Genomic DNA, 17615 nt, shown 5'->3' on the forward strand with positions numbered 1-17615 from the left:
AAGTGGCGTGCGCAGGGCGGGTCTGGTTCCTCCATGGAAGTTGATAAAGTGGACAGCCGGCCCACTTCCGGTCGGTGTCGGCCCTTAACCGCCGGGCCAGACAGATCGTACATCTCTGCAAAGGTAAATGGTCGGTAATTAAATACAGCCCGTCTTATAGAACATCATACGATACATATTTAGCCCTGGGAAAACCGGACTTAATGCATGTGCGTAAAGTATCGTCCCATATTAGCCTGTGCAGTTTGCTGGATCTTCGCTAATTATTTTACTGCCTTTAAACAAAACATGCCATACAATCAGAAAGTGTCGTCCCTTATTGGTCTGTACAGTTCGCTGGATGGTCGCTAATTATTTTACTGCCATTTAACAAAACATGCCATACAATCAGAAAGTGTCGTTCCATAATAGCCTGTGCAGTTTGCTAGATGTTCGATAATTCTGTTACTGCCTTTAAACAAAAAATGCCATACAATCAGAAAGTGTCATCCTAGATTAGCTTGTGCGAACTGTACAAGCTTATTTTGGACGACACTTGAGTTTACGCGCACAAATTAAGCCCCGTTTTTTTCCGAGCGGTTTTTATTTTAAGTTACGGTGCAATTTTGGATGAATTACAATAACACGTCTTAACCTCTTTGATAATTTTTCTTTCAATAATTATATTAAATTCCTGTCAATATTTCGCATTCCCTTTATTTAAGAACAATATTTATGATCGATCTCTATTAACGCTGAGTATACAACTAAGCCGCAACTGTAAGTGTCCGTACAATATTTGATTAGCATAACCAATGCACCTTTTGAAAACCTAAGGAAATGTCCTAATTTTATTTATAAATATGCCCTGGATCATTTCGCTGGTCTGTTGAGATAGGACATATATTGCAACTCTTTATGAAGAATCTTTGGATTGCGCAAAGCTTTTGAATTAAAACACTGAATTAAGTCGTACTCACGCTACGCCGAAATCGCTGCATGCCTTGTATTAAACGAAAGACCAACAACACATATAGAGGGGTAAGGAGAGCTTTATTAATACTACTAACTATAGCTCCAAAACTAAAAGCGCGCATAATAACAAAACATGGCAAATCAAAGTAGATGCGCGCTAAAGGTAATGCAATAATTAAATTAAATATATTCATGTTACACACATTGGTAATAACGCATGTTCAAGCATTGTAAACAATTCAAAGATATGCATGCATACACAACAAACAAGATAATGTTATTCCCGAAAACCCACGCAGTTACTGTCAAAGGGAGGAGGGTGGGAAAAAACAAGCATCCTTGACGGAGATTGCGCGCAAACTTCCCCAGACAGAATCAGCCGGTCAAACCAGTAACTAATTATCACGTGACTGATAAGACCAAACTGAGGCCCCCGAAAGGAGCAGCGGGTGTGTTAATATTTCCTCTAAATACAATTAAGAACCTTAATTATACTTAAACGAAAGACCAACAACACATATAGAGGGGTAAGGAGAGCTTTATTAATACTACTAACTATAGCTCCAAAACTAAAAGCGCGCATAATAACAAAACATGGCAAATCAAAGTAGATGCGCGCTAAAGGTAATGCAATAATTAAATTAAATATATTCATGTTACACACATTGGTAATAACGCATGTTCAAGCATTGTAAACAATTCAAAGATATGCATGCATACACAACAAACAAGATAATGTTATTCCCAAACTCCCAAAGTAGGGGTAGATAGTAGGGGTATACTCGTTTAACATTAAGATTCCTGGATTACTTTTTGCATGGATTGGATAATATTGTACCTAGCACGAGTGTCATTTGATAAGTAGTTCTGATAACAGTTTGAACGCCAATCGCCCAGTAGTTTGATTGCATCTGGGGGAAGCCCGATGGCATAGCAGAAAGTAGCACCACCGCGCCTGAATGAATGTGACGCAATCTCACTAGGATCCACACCACCTGCCTGCAAACACTGTCGAATCCGACCAATGAACAGATTACTGGTTAGAACCTGAGTATGGCCATCCTTCAAATAAACAAAGGCTGGGCCGTCATTGTTTGCTAGCGCGGAAAGTTTTGCGGCATGGAATATAGCCTGCACAGGACACAAGCGATGCTGCTTAAGGCGCGGGAGCGGGATATCAAAGGTTCTAGACTGGTACTGATTTGTCTTGCTCCATCTTATGTGCACCATAATACCCCATTGATGATAGGTTATGTCACGCCGTCTGAGATGTTTGTGGGGGTCGAAGGCCATATCACTGGAGACCAAAACGTTACTGCGACGCAATAAGCCGTAAAACATTGTTAGGGCTACAGCCCACACGGATGAGTCGAATGAGGTGGACATGTCTAGTCGTTCCAGAATGATTATTAGTAGTTCCGGTGTTATAGGTTGTTTGCGCACAGTTATGTCCCCAATATGACTGCGTATACCCTGCATCGTGTACTTAAGTTTGAAGTTGTCTGCTACCGGGTTAGGCAGGTTCCATTCTGCGTGAAGTAAGCGTATAATGTTCATGTACTGTTTGATTGAGCTGAACTTTAACGTTTTTGACAGATAGGCAGCATAACGACACAATGTCGTCGTGCATGCAGGAACAGCGGCATATCCGAACTTTTCGCAGAATTTGAGATAGGATGATCTATGCGTTGAATAGGTCCGTTTCGTGTTGGACGACAGAGCGTTACTGTAGAAATATTCAACGGCCCGATCCAGGTCCTCTTCCGTTGTACCGCTTCTATCTGTAAAGAGAAAAACCCGATTGTTCCATGATTTCGATTAGCCGCGAAAACCCATTTGGTTCATGGAGTCTTGATACCCTGTCAGCTAGAGTGTTGAAACGGCCAGGGTAATAAACAGCACGAATTCTAAAGTTATAAATAGCACTCAGCCAAAAGATTCGTCTAAGCGAATCCATCACAGTTGGATGTTTGCAAGATCCTTTGTTTATGATCGCGCATGCGGTTATGTTGTCACAATGTACGTATACCAATTTGTTGGACCACGCACGTGACCATCGTCTTGTAGCAATTTCCAATGAAAGTACTTCCAAGTAATTTATAGGAAGTAATGCCGTCTGAGGAGTCCATGGTGCATGTATGAAGTCCCCTTGGAAAAACGAGCCGCATGCAGTTTTGCATGCGTCAATGCTGACTGACACAGGCATTCTATCGTCTATCATCTGCATTGTACCATTGAATACTTTCATGAAGTCCAACCACCACATAATATCAAGTTTCATATCTTTATTTACATAAGTACGATGTCCACTAGAGCGAAGAGAATTTGCGCGGTCAATTAAGCGACGCATATGAAACCGACCGCCGTAAACACATTGTGTTATCCAATTTAATTTGCCGACTAGTTGTTGAATCCGTCTTTTTGTAATTTTCCTTGCGTGCAGTGTATTTATCAGGAGCGTGTGTATTTCCGTGATTTTTTGGTCCGGTACCGTTATAGTCATATTAATTGAATTTAAAACGAGCCCAAGGAATGTCAGCTTCTGATACGGTCCTTCCACTTTATTGTAGTTGATTTGAAATCCTAATTCGCGGACTAATTTCATAAGTTCATGAAGTGCTTTTTGACAATTGTCGTATGTGTCTGCTACTAAGAGAAAGTCATCTAAATACCCAATGATATCTTTGAAACCTCTATTTTTCATAATCACTCGTACAGCTTGGGTCAGTGTATTAAATATATAAGGGGACAGTTTTGCTCCGAAGGGAAGTTTTGTATCTACCATGTAAGTGAAGTGTTTATTGTTTCCAAAACGCCATTTTAAACCTGTAGCTTGAGTATTAGAGGAATGAATATTAACGCTTCGATAAGCATTTTGAAGGTCTAATTTAGCCATGTAACAGTTAGGTGTGATTAGCTTTATGGCGTCTTTAATTGATTGATATTTAAAGGTAGTTGCGTCCGCAAAGTCATTAACTGCAAATCCTGTCGGCTGACTACAATCATGAATTAATCTTACTTTCGAAGAATCAGATTTTGGTATGGCTCCAAGTGCAGAAATGATGAGCGGTTTTTCATCGACTATCTTATAATGCCCGTTCTCAACTTCCGTGAGAATTTGGGCCTCAGTTCGCGCGCGCATATTTAAATTTGTGCCCGATGAATAATTTTCCACCTCTGCACTTTGAGAAATTTTGCCCATGTCCAGGACATGAAAACCGTTCTTGATTCCTGAAAGTATAAATTCACGATCCTTATAATCCGCCGGCAGATTTTGTTCCCAGGCTTGGAGTTTCAAGGTCGACGGTCGGACTACTGGTTTTTTGTAGCGTCTTGGCGAGAGTTGTTTGAGGGTAGAGCCTTCACGTGCTTGTAACGGCATTTATCCCCAAACGGACATGCACCTTTCGCCTTAAATATCCTGCAGTCCTCTTTTGGCGCTGGATTTTGGACCGGAACTGACGGTTTTGGTCGTTTAGGAACTAGCATTTGGAGTTCCATATGCGGGGAGTATGTTCCCCACTTAAATCCATGTTCTGCTTGCAGTTCACGATAGTGGTAATCATAGTTCAGCACACTATTCCACTCGAAGTACTCTGCAAATTCAAAAATTCTGGTAGTGTATGCGAGGTAAAACTCCACCTCGCTTCTTTCAATGTCGTTCACCGTAAGAAGGTGGTTAAGGACTCGCATATTCGCTGCCCCCCATTCCTCCATTTGGATGCCCAAATAGGGATGCTCATCTTCAGTTTTGAAGACAATAGTTTCACGTTCGCTCGAGTGCAAGACGAATTCTTTCCTTTTATTATTCTTCCGTCGTTTGCTGTTCTCCGACAGGAACTGTGTTATGTGAACTGTCTTTTTTGTATTTGCTTTCATGGTAAGGATTGATCTTGGGTCCATAAAGCTAGACCCATTATGCACATTACTGTGTCTTTCTTTTGAAGGAAGCTGTGTTATGTTTGGGAAAGTAAGAAGCTCATCGAGCAACTTACCGGAACCATCCAGCGTCACCTCGTTTTGCGTTTCTTTATCGTTGGGTTGCTCGCCAGCAGTATCACTAATCTCGCCCTGTTTCCATTTTCTCACTTGCTCAAGGATCACCTTCGTACAACCCAGAGGTAATCCTAAGCCTTTAAGGTCGTTTTCACTTAATAATGACAATGTTTCTTTTGATGTCAGTTCCTCCTGACGTAAGATCTGCGACACTTTTCGGGGTAAATTTAGTTCTGTAATCCAAGCTTCAAAAGCAAAGTCACTCGTAGCTTCTATATCGTTGTTCATTTTTCAACACCAAAGATTTAAGTAAAAACACTTTATCCGTTAAAACTGATAATAGGTTAAAGACACAATTGAGCAACACAAAAAAAAACAAGCATCCTTGACGGAGATTGCGCGCAAACTTCCCCAGACAGAATCAGCCGGTCAAACCAGTAACTAATTATCACGTGACTGATAAGACCAAACTGAGGCCCCCGAAAGGAGCAGCGGGTGTGTTAATATTTCCCCTAAATACAATTAAGAACCTTAATTATACATTAAGACAGACTCGCCATATTCACGTTCAGATGTCACTGGCTCCGAGCATCAGATATGTAACTGGTTCCGAGCATGTCTCTGATCAAAACATTGCCTTTCTTATAAAAAAAACAACAACATGCGATGCCGTTATTTTGATCGATTATTATTTTCTCAAAAATATGTTTTGTTTCAATAAGAACAACACATACGACTCTAGTCAACATTATTGAGATATGTCATAGGTTATTGATTGCAAATAATATACATTCATAAATAAACGCTCACAAATATAACCAAAAAAAAACACGACAAGCACGAAGCAGCTTTCGATCATCAAAAAGGAAATAACCGCTCAGATTACTTTAATCAGTCAGTCTGTATGATTTGTCGCAATTGATTGAGATTACTTACAAATAAATTATACTGTTGAGTGCAGAAAATTTAAAGTAAATAAATAAAATACTGCTATGTTTATGATAATACATGTCATTGTTTTGTATACTTTAAAATGTTCCCATATATTATGCAAACTTGACTTGATAACAATCACTACATATACATTACTTTGGTATAACGATTTTGTTTATAAAATACAACAAACATTGTTTGGTAGCCGGTCCGAGCACGCATAGTTAGCTGACTTCTCATATTTAAGCAGCCAGTCAGTCCTTTCCAGTACCAGAAGTTAGTTGCTCTTGGTTTCCGCTCAGTACCCTCTTGCTGGACCCGGATTGCGTGTATGACGCCACCAGCCACCGCGCTTGTAGTACGCATGCGCCGCGATGCCGGAAGGAGATCCCACAGAAACCGGATGCACCTAGCGGGACCGCGGCGCGGGACGCTGTTGATGCACAGATGTAAGTATCACGTGTCACAAGTCAATGATTGATATTCGCTATAAATCTTTCACACGATGTTCAATGGGGTGTTTGTTTATCGTTTGCTTGCTATCATGTTCCAGCCAGTCCTCTGTTGAGATCACTATCGGGCGCCATGCAGGAAGGAAATAGCACTGCAATTAGTTTTTCCCCTTTTCCCATCCCCGATGAAAATTAACAAGCCTCGTTCTGGAAATTCTAGCTTCATGCATGTGCGTTAGTTGTCATTCCGGATTTACCTGCTGCAGTTCGCACAGGCTAATCAGGGACGACACTCTCCGCCTTACCTGGATTGTGCAGTTCGCACAGGCTAATCAGGGACGACACTCTCCGCCTTACCTGGATTGTCGTTAAGATGACACTTCCTTTCTATACAAATTAACATTAAAGCGGATTTGAATTGCTTAACACAAAAAACAACAACAAGCGAAACATTCTAAACAGTTATACAGTTCAATTAACCTACACTCTATAAACTGTATATTTAATGTAATTCTTGAAAATAAAATTAACAATTTTATTAACAATCGTCAAAAGAAAATAGATAAGATGCAATACTTTAATAAAATCAGTTCCAAGAGAATAGCAAATGTATCAAATAATAATACATACCTTCCTATATATAGTCACACCTTTGTACAGTTTTTTAATCAATTATCACCTTTGCGGGGTCATAATAAATAATCGGCCCTCACGCGAGGGCCGGTTATTTATGATCGGCCCTCAGAACGTGTGCGCGCGACGTCTTAGTTAACGATGATCAATAACATTTAGCCAAAACTCAACGAAAGACTCGAACATAGTTATTATGACACGTAGCACACAATTTGGATACTACAAATATCGATTGAAACTGAAACTTATCTGCACATTAAATTGATGCCTCTTTGTGTATAGCAAAAGACACACGTCGATGACAACTTAAATCATATAACACTAAAATAACAAAGATTTGTAATTCCATTTTTGGTTACTCCATTCGTTTATCTATACTGATTTGTAATCACACTTTTTTAATTGTTTGTATCGGATGCTAAACTCTGTCACCAAAAACACGATTTATGCAATCGAATGTCGAAGCCATTACACATTTTTATTTCTATTGAAGCTCCCAATTATGCACGACAATAACACAATCCGAAATACGTTTTGGAATCGTTCAATGCTTAAAAAATATTTTACTGTTAAATAAAAAAACCTCCGAATCCGAACTGTTGTCCTTAAATCAAAAGCGTCTAGCTAGTTTCGTCATTGAAATTACATCACATGAGATACGACATAAATTGCGTAATCAATTGAATGAAAATAAAAGTACGGAAAGCGGGTTCTTCATATATTTTAGTGAGGACCAATATAGTATGATAGTATGACTCAAAACCTGTGCCCATCTATAATTTAGTATAGACATTAATACACGACTGATCAGGGCCGAGCAGTTATAATCGGCCCCAGGTCGCAATTACTCAAAATGCTTTATAAAATAGTCATTTTTGGAAAAATGTTGTGTTTTATGATCAAAATGTAATCCACTGTTAACGTATATATATTTGCCTTGCTTTGGAAGAAAAGGCGTAATCATGTGTATGTAAAGTGTCGTCCCAGATTAGCCTAAGCAGCACAGGCCTATGAGGGACGACACTTTCCTCAAAACCAACCAATCTTCATTTTATTTAACTTTTTCACACAGTGTGATTGCCTTTTAATATTTAACTCTTTTGTCATTATATCGCCATCACGCCCAAAAAATGACGTCATTTCACTGTAAAAAGGTTACAATTATGGAACTTGTTCACTGTTATTTTTCAGTATCAGTTGTAATTCATCGATGTTCCCATAATTACTTTTTTCTTCAAACATTAGGATGAGCGACAATTAATCTGGTTGCATTTAATGTATGTGTAGCATATTCTGATTATTATATGGTAGTATTTAACAGTTTAAGTACATACACAACGTGGGGTAAATTTCTCGCAAAATAACGCAGCAATTTAAGCATAACTACATTTTAGTAAATCTCGATTGCCATAAGTGTCGTCATAAATAATAACCACACAGTTATAACCACTTTGCTTTGAAATAATAAACCAGAATAACTTCGTGTTTTATTTGAATGGTACAAGCCGGACGTTGACATTTCCGGTTGAAACGCGCAAGAGAAAATGCTCGAAGCAGACTAGTAATATTATTCCGAATAAAATAAATTTTGGCTAGCAAGAGACTTACATTAAATGTAAAATACCATTAATGCGGAAATCGTCGTCCTTGGTAAGCCTTTTTTTCGGATAGCACAGGCTTATCTGGGACGACACATTACGCACATTCGTTAATTCCCGTTTTTCACTGATGGAAGCTCATTAATAATTTGTTAAGTTTACAGTGCAAAAATACTAAAAAACTAAGCAATAGTTTAATTTTGTTAAATATTTGTATATTTAAATTTTTGTTTTATTGATATAACTAATGTATGTATTCGCTTAATCGCGATTTCATTATCTCATAATGATGTTGTAAAAAATGTAGTCGGAAACGTTCGTTTGTAAGTTATATGCAAGTGTTGACATTTTCCGACAAAAATGCCAGTATATAATAACTACTTTATGTATCAAGTAAGCAGTTATGTTTAGTATACAAGTACAATTAAGCCTCGATATGAGAAAACGGGGTTTATTGCATGTGCGCAAAGTGTCGTCCCGGATAAGCCCGTTCAGTTCGCACAATCAAACCAAGTTGGACACTTTCCGCTTTTATGGAAATTTTCGTCGAAAGGAATCTCTTGAACACGAAAATCCCGTATATAATGAAAGTACGAACTGCACAGATTAAACTTCAACGAAACTGTAAGCCCATGCAGTAAGCCCCGTTTTTCCAGAACGAGGCTTAATTGCATCGTGATTAAATACAATCGCCGGACTTAAGTCTCTGCGAAAGAGCTTAACCATTAAGACAGCGATATTAATTCTGAGAATTATTCGGTTTTACGTACAGAACGAGTCTAAAATAATTGATGCAGCAAACAGTAGCTTGCGAATTCCGTTGAGGAATTTCTACGTCGACACATGGGAGGAGGACCGCCACAGATATATCTTCCAATTGAATGAATATGCTTTGTTACAGTTGGTAAAATGTTTTGAGTTTAACAATAAGCCTTTTAGAAAAATGGCATTTATTGTTTACAATAACTGAACATGTTATTACAAAACCATACTGTTTTGAATAGTCGTAACTAATTACAACATCAAGTACAACGATTAAATAAAATACGTCTTACCCGGGATTCAAATCCGAGCCCACTGTAAGCAAAAGATAATGCGCTACCACTGAGATACGCTGGCTTTTAATGAAATTATGATTTTTTTTTCAAGCAATGTAACATTAATGAAAATATGAACTTTTTTCAAGTAATGTAACATACAAGTCGTGATATTTTATTCAATATAAACTAATAATTGTAAAAAATACGGTATTTTAAAACTTATCTTTTTTCGTCATTCGTGGTTGACAGTCCCTTTAAATGTCGTCCTAGATTATAGCTTGTGCAGTCCGCAGTCCGGATTTTCGTTTAGAAGAGACTTCCTTTAAACTAAAAATATCATAAAGACGTAAAGTATCGCCCAACATTAGGATGTGCGGACTGCACAGGCTAATTTTTGTGACGACTTATTACGCACATGAGTTTAAGGGCCTTTTCACAGAATTTGGCAAGTATTGAAGTATTAACGCTTAGACCACTCGGTCATCCGTGCTGAAACAATTAGTGATTTATTTTATGCTTATGCTTTATATAAGCAATCCTCGTAGTGTCCAAAAACATAACGACAACAACAGAACTCTTCAAATTATTTAATCGTTTCACGTTGCAACGCTTGATAATTTTCAGGTTTTTAAATCGTCAATAATGGACATTTTAGAGGATGGTTAATTTTCAGTATTACTGTTCCCTCACACATATAATTACAATGAAAATTTGCGAATCTGAACCATTTTTTTATTTTGTCAATTTACCAAAACGTGAACAGGTCCCTTTAAGCCCTGTTTACCCGGAACGATACTCATATATTAACCCATTTATGCCTAGCGTCTAGAAAAAACGCCTTGGCAAACAGCGTAGACCATGATGCGGCGTCTCATCAGGGTCTGCGCTGTTTGCTTTTAGGAATTTCTGTAAGCAATATTCTAAATATAGAAATAAATATACTAGACATCCCTAATTTTGGAAATAAATTGATCCAATTTAGAAGGATGGGAGAGTCCACTAGGCATAAATGGGTTAAAACACCTGCCTATTCAGAGTTCAAACAAACTTTACAAAAATCGTTTCTTATGGAAATTATATCGTTCTCAAAACATTAACACACGTACTGATCAAACAACGTAAAAGGCACAAAGTCACTCACCTCACAAAGATACAAAGGAACTGACCTGTTGTTTGCAGCCCAAGATAGCATTAGAACAAATGTTGTGACCAAGTCCTATGAAAAGGGAACTATAAATGTAACTTTAAGAGTGCTAACAAGTATTATTGCCATATAAGGAAAAATGCCCCGGACCATAGAGGTCATGTGTTAAAACCAACCGGAAAAATTTAGAGTGTTAACAAGGCAAATGTTGACGCCACACAACGCACGCCGGACAAAAGACGATCGCAAAAGCTAACCATAAGCACATTGTGCTCAGGTGAGCTGAAAAGGACTCGAAAATTACCAATTGTGAAGTTTCTAGTTAATATCTCTCAATAAGCATTGTTATCTGATGTTTATTGATATTTCTTGTTTCTATTCATGCGATAGCTGATGACGCTTACTAAATGTTTTACTTATAAAGGAAATAATATTCAGTGACTAAGCGTCATTTCCATCAATTGGAAATTATGTGTTTTTTTCTCATGGATTTTGTTTGGTGTACATGTGTTTTAAAATACTGTTGATATAATACTGAAATATCAGTACATAAGAACAAAAGTAACTATGCGAATGTCTAGATTTAAATGTATCTAGCCGGTCTGTCTTTAATGTCTGCATATTTGTCCGTCCGTCTGCTTGTCGTACTGTCAAACTGTCCTTTAACATGTTCTTATATTTCGCAGTGACTCGGTGGAAATGGTGTCCGCCTAGCGTTCGTCATTACTAAGCTTTCTCAAGGAAACAATATATAAACTAAAAACAGCGGGAGTGTTATTTGTCTTTGCGCTGAGAATTGAACATGGAGATTTGGACAAAGTAACTACAACTCAGAAAAAAGGGTTATGGTTTTGTTTATTGCTTTAACATGATTTGGTTCCACATACAATCTCTAATGAGGATATATCTTAAGGAACTGTCGTCATTCTGATTTTTATCAACTTTTAAATGAGCCGCGCTTTCGGAAAAAGGGTAGTAATGCATGTGCGTAAAGTGTTGTCCCAGATAAGCCCGTGCAATCCTAACATTCTGCCGGTAATCACCGGCGACACTTTCCGAAACTTGATTTCGCTAAAAAAGATACTTCTTGAAAACGAAAAATTTATTAAAGCGATAACTGTCGTCCCAAATTAGCATGTGCGGACTGCCAATCTGGGACAACACTTAGACAACATGCATTAAGTCACATTTTATCAGAATGCGGCTCAAATGGGCTGAATGACCGACATAAAAGGACAGGTATTAAGTGTTAAAACATGGCACTTTGAATGTTATACGAAATATATAGTATTATACATAAGTACGTATATACATTGAATAAATTGTAAAGAAAATCAACAAAAATTAATTTGACTGTACACGGTATTTTTTCTAAAAGAATAAGCATTTCGTCAACATGAAGTGAGTATATACAAATCTTATGATATGGGTTTTGTTAAAAAATACTTTGCTTTATTGTACTATATATGCATCACGACGTTAATTATATTTCCAGTATTTCAAATTAATTATATACTTCGTCATGAGAAACCTTACCTATTTAAAAGACCTTTCTAGTTTAAAATATTATTATCTGTTCTTAAACTAAACGTGTTTCTTTTATTTTAAGAAAAAGAATGTTAATATTTTGTTTTTCTTTGTTGGTATACCTGACATAAATATTCTGCAGTATTTTTCCGACGAAACAATTGATAACTTTTTAGTTAACAACGTGTCGTTTATTTTTTATTTAAGCACTTAACTGAAGTACTTTACTTGTTGACATCTACAAAAAAATGTATAATAGTTTATTCAACTTGTGTACAAAAGTAAACTTGTTGTTTTTTATAATTGAATTTGTTAAAGTATTTCACTGTTTTCATTCATATGTTCACATAATTTTCATTTTATCCATCTTTTAGATGCAAAGCTTGTGTAATTTATCATATTAAACTTACATATAGTACAGATGTATATCAAATGACTGGTGTGTGCTTGTGGGAAAGAGAAAACCATACTTTAAATTAAAATACCTTGTTATATGCCTTGCTTTTCATTTCATACAATTCAAATTAAGACACTACTTGAAAATGTGTTTACTTGTTTTGTAAAAATATCTTAAGATAAATTGTATTTGATCGAAAGAACAATTAAAACTGGTTAATGAAAATAAGTCAATTACAAGTCAACGGAGAGTGATGTAATATTGTTAAAATTGTCAAAACTGTCATTCTCTCTATCTCGATAAAGATATGTTATATTCTTAAAAAACAAATTCAAAATTGTCTCCCTTGTTGAAATAGATTGTGTGTACCTTACAACTTGTTATGTTATTAATTTAAAGTGTGAATGAAAACAGTGAAATACTTTAACTGATCGAACAACAATAAATTATTTATTTACACTGACAATTCATTTGTTGTTCAGTTATTATAAATGTAAATGGCTAAATGTCAACAAAAATTTCGTCAAGCTTTGAACACGTTTAAGAACATCAAAATGTGGTCTGGTAAATGAGGAACTACATTATATACATACATTTAAGCTTGTCAGAATGTGGTCTTGTAAAAGCGGGTCTACATAATAAACATATAAGGAAAGCATTAGTGTCCGAATGCAAACACCAACACCAACGATGAGCAATAAAAATGTGATCTTGTAAACAAGGGATAACTGAACTATATTTACATAGTATTTTTATTTGAAAGTACAACACACTTTAACTGTACATCAGTATTCGAACTTGAATCAATGGCGATCTACTTTAATCAGAGTGCAAGACAATTCTTAAATCATCAAACAGCACATCACTTACATAAACATGTATATCTCTGTAAGTCACATAAACTTAAATATTTCCATAACAAATTAAAATTGAAAGCAATAACTTTAACATAAAATAAATGCATCATTTTGGAAACCCTCATAATCATTCCATTTTTTAAAGATCATTATGATCCAAATTAACAAAAAATATAGATAATGTGATATATAAGACATAACTAAAAGTGGATCAAACTTCACTGTTTTACAGCCATTTTTTTCCCGGCTACTCTCCAGTTGAATGTTAACCACCATCTGTCAAAATCTGATAATAAAGTTTCTAACCTTTAATAAAAAATGTTTTTCTTACCACATATTCAAAGGCCTATTGCAGATTCAGTCATGAGAAGTGAATATATACAAAATCAAATCAATAAATGAAGTTGATTTATTTAGTGAGTATAGTATTATGTAATCTCTGCGGACAAACCACTGGTTATAAATGATAAACAAACACATAGGTTGTGTAGTAAGCTTTGTCAAAGCATACAGCAACAATGCATGCGGGCGAGAATAAAGACACTTACACATTCAATACGCTAGACATTATAAATGTATTAAAATTAACTTAACAGACACCAGGTTACAGTCTATAGAAATATTTAAACTTTTACCTTTAAAATACCCTGAACAGTAATCTCAGAACTTGAAGATATTTATATAAGTCAGACATGTGCATAACAAATAATGCCATAAATTGGTAAGTCTCTGCTCAATATGAGGTACTCAAGTATTTGAAAACAGACCTTGGGACAGTACATAGAGGTTATACACGCTTTATTTACAAATGCAACATGTTTATTTGGAGTAGACGAACAAATTAAGACATGATCAAAACAAGAGCACCGCCTTGCGGGTGCAGACCGCTCATCTATTTTTCTTTTAAAGGTGAAGGGACTCTCAATACTTCAATCACAAAGGAGGGAGGGGTGGAGTGGAGAGGGGTGTATATTGTGGGGGTGTGGTCATTTATTACATTATCTTCAAAAAATAAGAAAACAAACAATTTGTTGTTGTTGTTTATTTTGGGGGGGGGGGAGGGGTATTCTTGAGTGGGATGGTTGGACGGTATTTCAAAAATAAAATAATTTTTTTGTTGTTTTTAACAAATAAAAAAAAATTGGGGGGGGGGGGGGGGGCGGTGGAGGGTATAGTGTGATGGTTTTATTTATGAGATGATCTTTAAAAAAGAATGAAAAACAAAAAAAATTGGATGGGGGATTCTGGATTCTGGGGTTGGAGGGGGGGGGGGGGGGGGCTTTGGGAATGGTTTGGGTAGAGTCTATTTTGGTATGTCAGGAAAGAGTTCTTATGTCAAAGTATCTATCAAATCTAATCATAACTAAAGAAGTTATGGTAATTTTAGCAAAATTTAATAATTTGACCTTGATAGTCAATCAAAGGTCAAGGTAAAATTCAACTTCCCAGGTACAGTACCCGCATGATAGCATGAAAGTATTTGAAGTTTGAAAGCAATACAAAGCTTGATACTTTGGAAGTAAAGTGGATCCAAACACAAAATATAACCATATATTCAAAGTTACTAAGTCAAAAAAGGGCCATAATTCCGTCAAAATGACAACTAGAGTGATGCAACTTTGCCTGCACAGTTCCCTTAACATAGTTAGTAAGTGTTGCAAGTATGAAAGCAATAGCTTTGATACTTTAGGAATAAAGTAGACCTAAACACAAAACTTAACCAAATTTTCAATTTTCTAAGTATAAAAAGGGCACATAATTCTGTCAAAATGCCAGTCAGAGTTACATAACTTTGCCTGCACAGTCCCCTTATAATAGTTAGTGAGTGTTGCAAGTATGAAAGCAAAAGCTTTGATACTTAACAAATAAAATGGACCTAAACACAAAACTTAACCAAATTTTAAATTTGCTAAGTATAAAAAGGGCACATAATTCTGTAAAAATGCACGCCAGAGTTATCTCACTTTGCCTGTTCTGTCCCCTCATGATAGTAAGTAAGTGTACCAAGTGTGAATGCAATAGCTTTGATACTTTCTGAGAAAAGTGGACCTAAACACAAAACATAACCGGACGCCGATGCCAAGGTGATGACAATAGCTCATTTTTTTTCTCCAAAAAATAGATGAGCTAAAAATGCATCTAGTACTACAACTATAGTTCATTATTAACATGCTTGAATGGTACCAATCGTTACTCATGTATACACTTCATGTATACACATTAAAGCAAAATGTTTATTTTCTGTCAATCGTATCAATATGATATGTTTGAAATATGACATAAAATTAATATACATAAAGCTTTTTTTATATGTTCAACAACAAAACATTTATGGTTCATGAACTAAATTTAATATTAATGTCAACAACCACACCATTTAGGAAAATCTGGTCTTAGACATTTGCTGAAGTTGTAAATATAGAGATTAAGAGGCATTTTGTGCCAAACATTCACTTATAATCGTCATAATAACATGTTATATTTTATTCTACAAATTCCATTAGACTTATTGGTAAATATCATGTGAATAATTTTAAATACATGTACTGTATGAATTTACTTGTTATGTTGAGATGTGAACACATTAATTTTCTTACAAGGGAGACAACTTTTTTAAGCAAATGACATTGCTTTAACCGGAAAAGAAAAAAACAACAACTGCACTTCTTAGCAATTGCAAGCATATTACATAACTCTCCCTTGATTTGTAATTTAGTGATTTATGTTTTGAGATATCAATTATTCTTTAGAATGTAAAACATAATTAAGCAAATGTTTTAAATACTTGGTAAACTTTGAAAACTAAAAAGCATTGCATCTAACAACCTGCTCCTATTGCTAAATTTCAGAATCTGTTATCATGTATAAATGTTTAACAGGGGCTAAATTGTTTGCGTTACCAAAAATCTACAAGATGTACCGTTTACAAAGGATGTGTACAAAGGAGTGAAAACATAAAGTTTATCTCATCAAAATGGAAACAATATATGAGTTATTTACATCGAACATACAATTATTTTAAAGTTGCTCTATATATCAGTTGCAAAATTTACCATCATACAGTGATAAACATTTATTTTTAGTAAAGTTACTACCGGTAAATGAGTTGAGAGCATGAAAATCCGGTCTTCAAAATGTGTATATACACAAATGTAAGACATAAAACATATATTATGTCCGAACACAATTGTCAACATTTATGAGCATGTAAATAATGTATATAACAACAAAAAATAGACAATAACAATCACGACTTTGGCTTTTATTCATGAACCTTATCATAATTATTTAATAAATTTATTTTTAAATACTCAGTTTCAAAACAATTAAAGCATTCCAAATAAAGAACAAGTAATTATCTTATAATTTAACAAACAATCTCCATTCAAATCAATAAAGTTAAAGAAGTAAATACAGAACTGACAATTGAAAGATTAAATAATGTTGTCTACATTCAATTTATATTCATTTCAAATACTGCCATACTTAACAAGATTCTTGATAAAATACGGACCCAAATGAGCAAACTTAATAAGATTATTGTATAGAAAAAGACAGACAGATCAAATAGGAAACCTCAAACTCTCAACCTTTCTGCACAGTTATTTTAGCTAGCATTTCTATATTGCATGTAAAAACAGAAAACTGAAACATGCTTATTACATGAACAGAATCCAATACATATTTTGTGATTGCGTCCAAGTTACCAGCATTACAAGTTACATGAACCGAATCCAATACATATTTTGTGATTGCGTCCAAGTTACCAGCATCATTTAAACAGCTTTGAATTATCACAAGCTCAATGTATGAAAGAATGTCTGAAGTAAAATTTATTTTCCATGCATATAACGTTATCAGATGCAAGTGTCGTAATACAAACAAAGTAATTATATAGACGTGCAATATGTGGGCTTAAAGTATTACTTAACATACACACCTTTATCAAGTTACCTTAATCTCATTATACTTAACTACATTTAACACATCTCATCAATTGTTAATGACTGACAGCATCAAAGTTTCCATAATACATGACAGATTGTTTTTCTTCCAACAAACCATGGCTGGTCTAATTAATATA

The 17615-nt window shown here is 35.5% G+C and overlaps 1 protein-coding gene across 2 annotated transcripts in view; it reads left to right on the top strand.

Annotated features, from left to right (window-relative positions):
- Positions 1-17615, top strand: part of LOC127846895 (uncharacterized) — a 179118-nt gene that overhangs the window by 3095 nt on the left and 158408 nt on the right. Inside the window, exon 3 of one of the 2 annotated variants that reach the window (XM_052378315.1) lies at positions 4-93. The exons of the other annotated variant lie outside the window; for it this stretch is intronic. Coding sequence (XP_052234275.1) covers positions 4-44 — 41 coding nt within the window. The 3' untranslated portion in view covers positions 45-93. Of the gene's footprint in view, positions 1-3; positions 94-17615 lie in introns of those variants that run through there. 2 annotated transcript variants of the gene reach the window in all.

The sequence above is a fragment of the Dreissena polymorpha genome, chromosome 10, assembly GCF_020536995.1.
Source record: "Dreissena polymorpha isolate Duluth1 chromosome 10, UMN_Dpol_1.0, whole genome shotgun sequence".
NCBI classification, from domain to species: Eukaryota; Metazoa; Mollusca; class Bivalvia; order Myida; family Dreissenidae; genus Dreissena; species Dreissena polymorpha.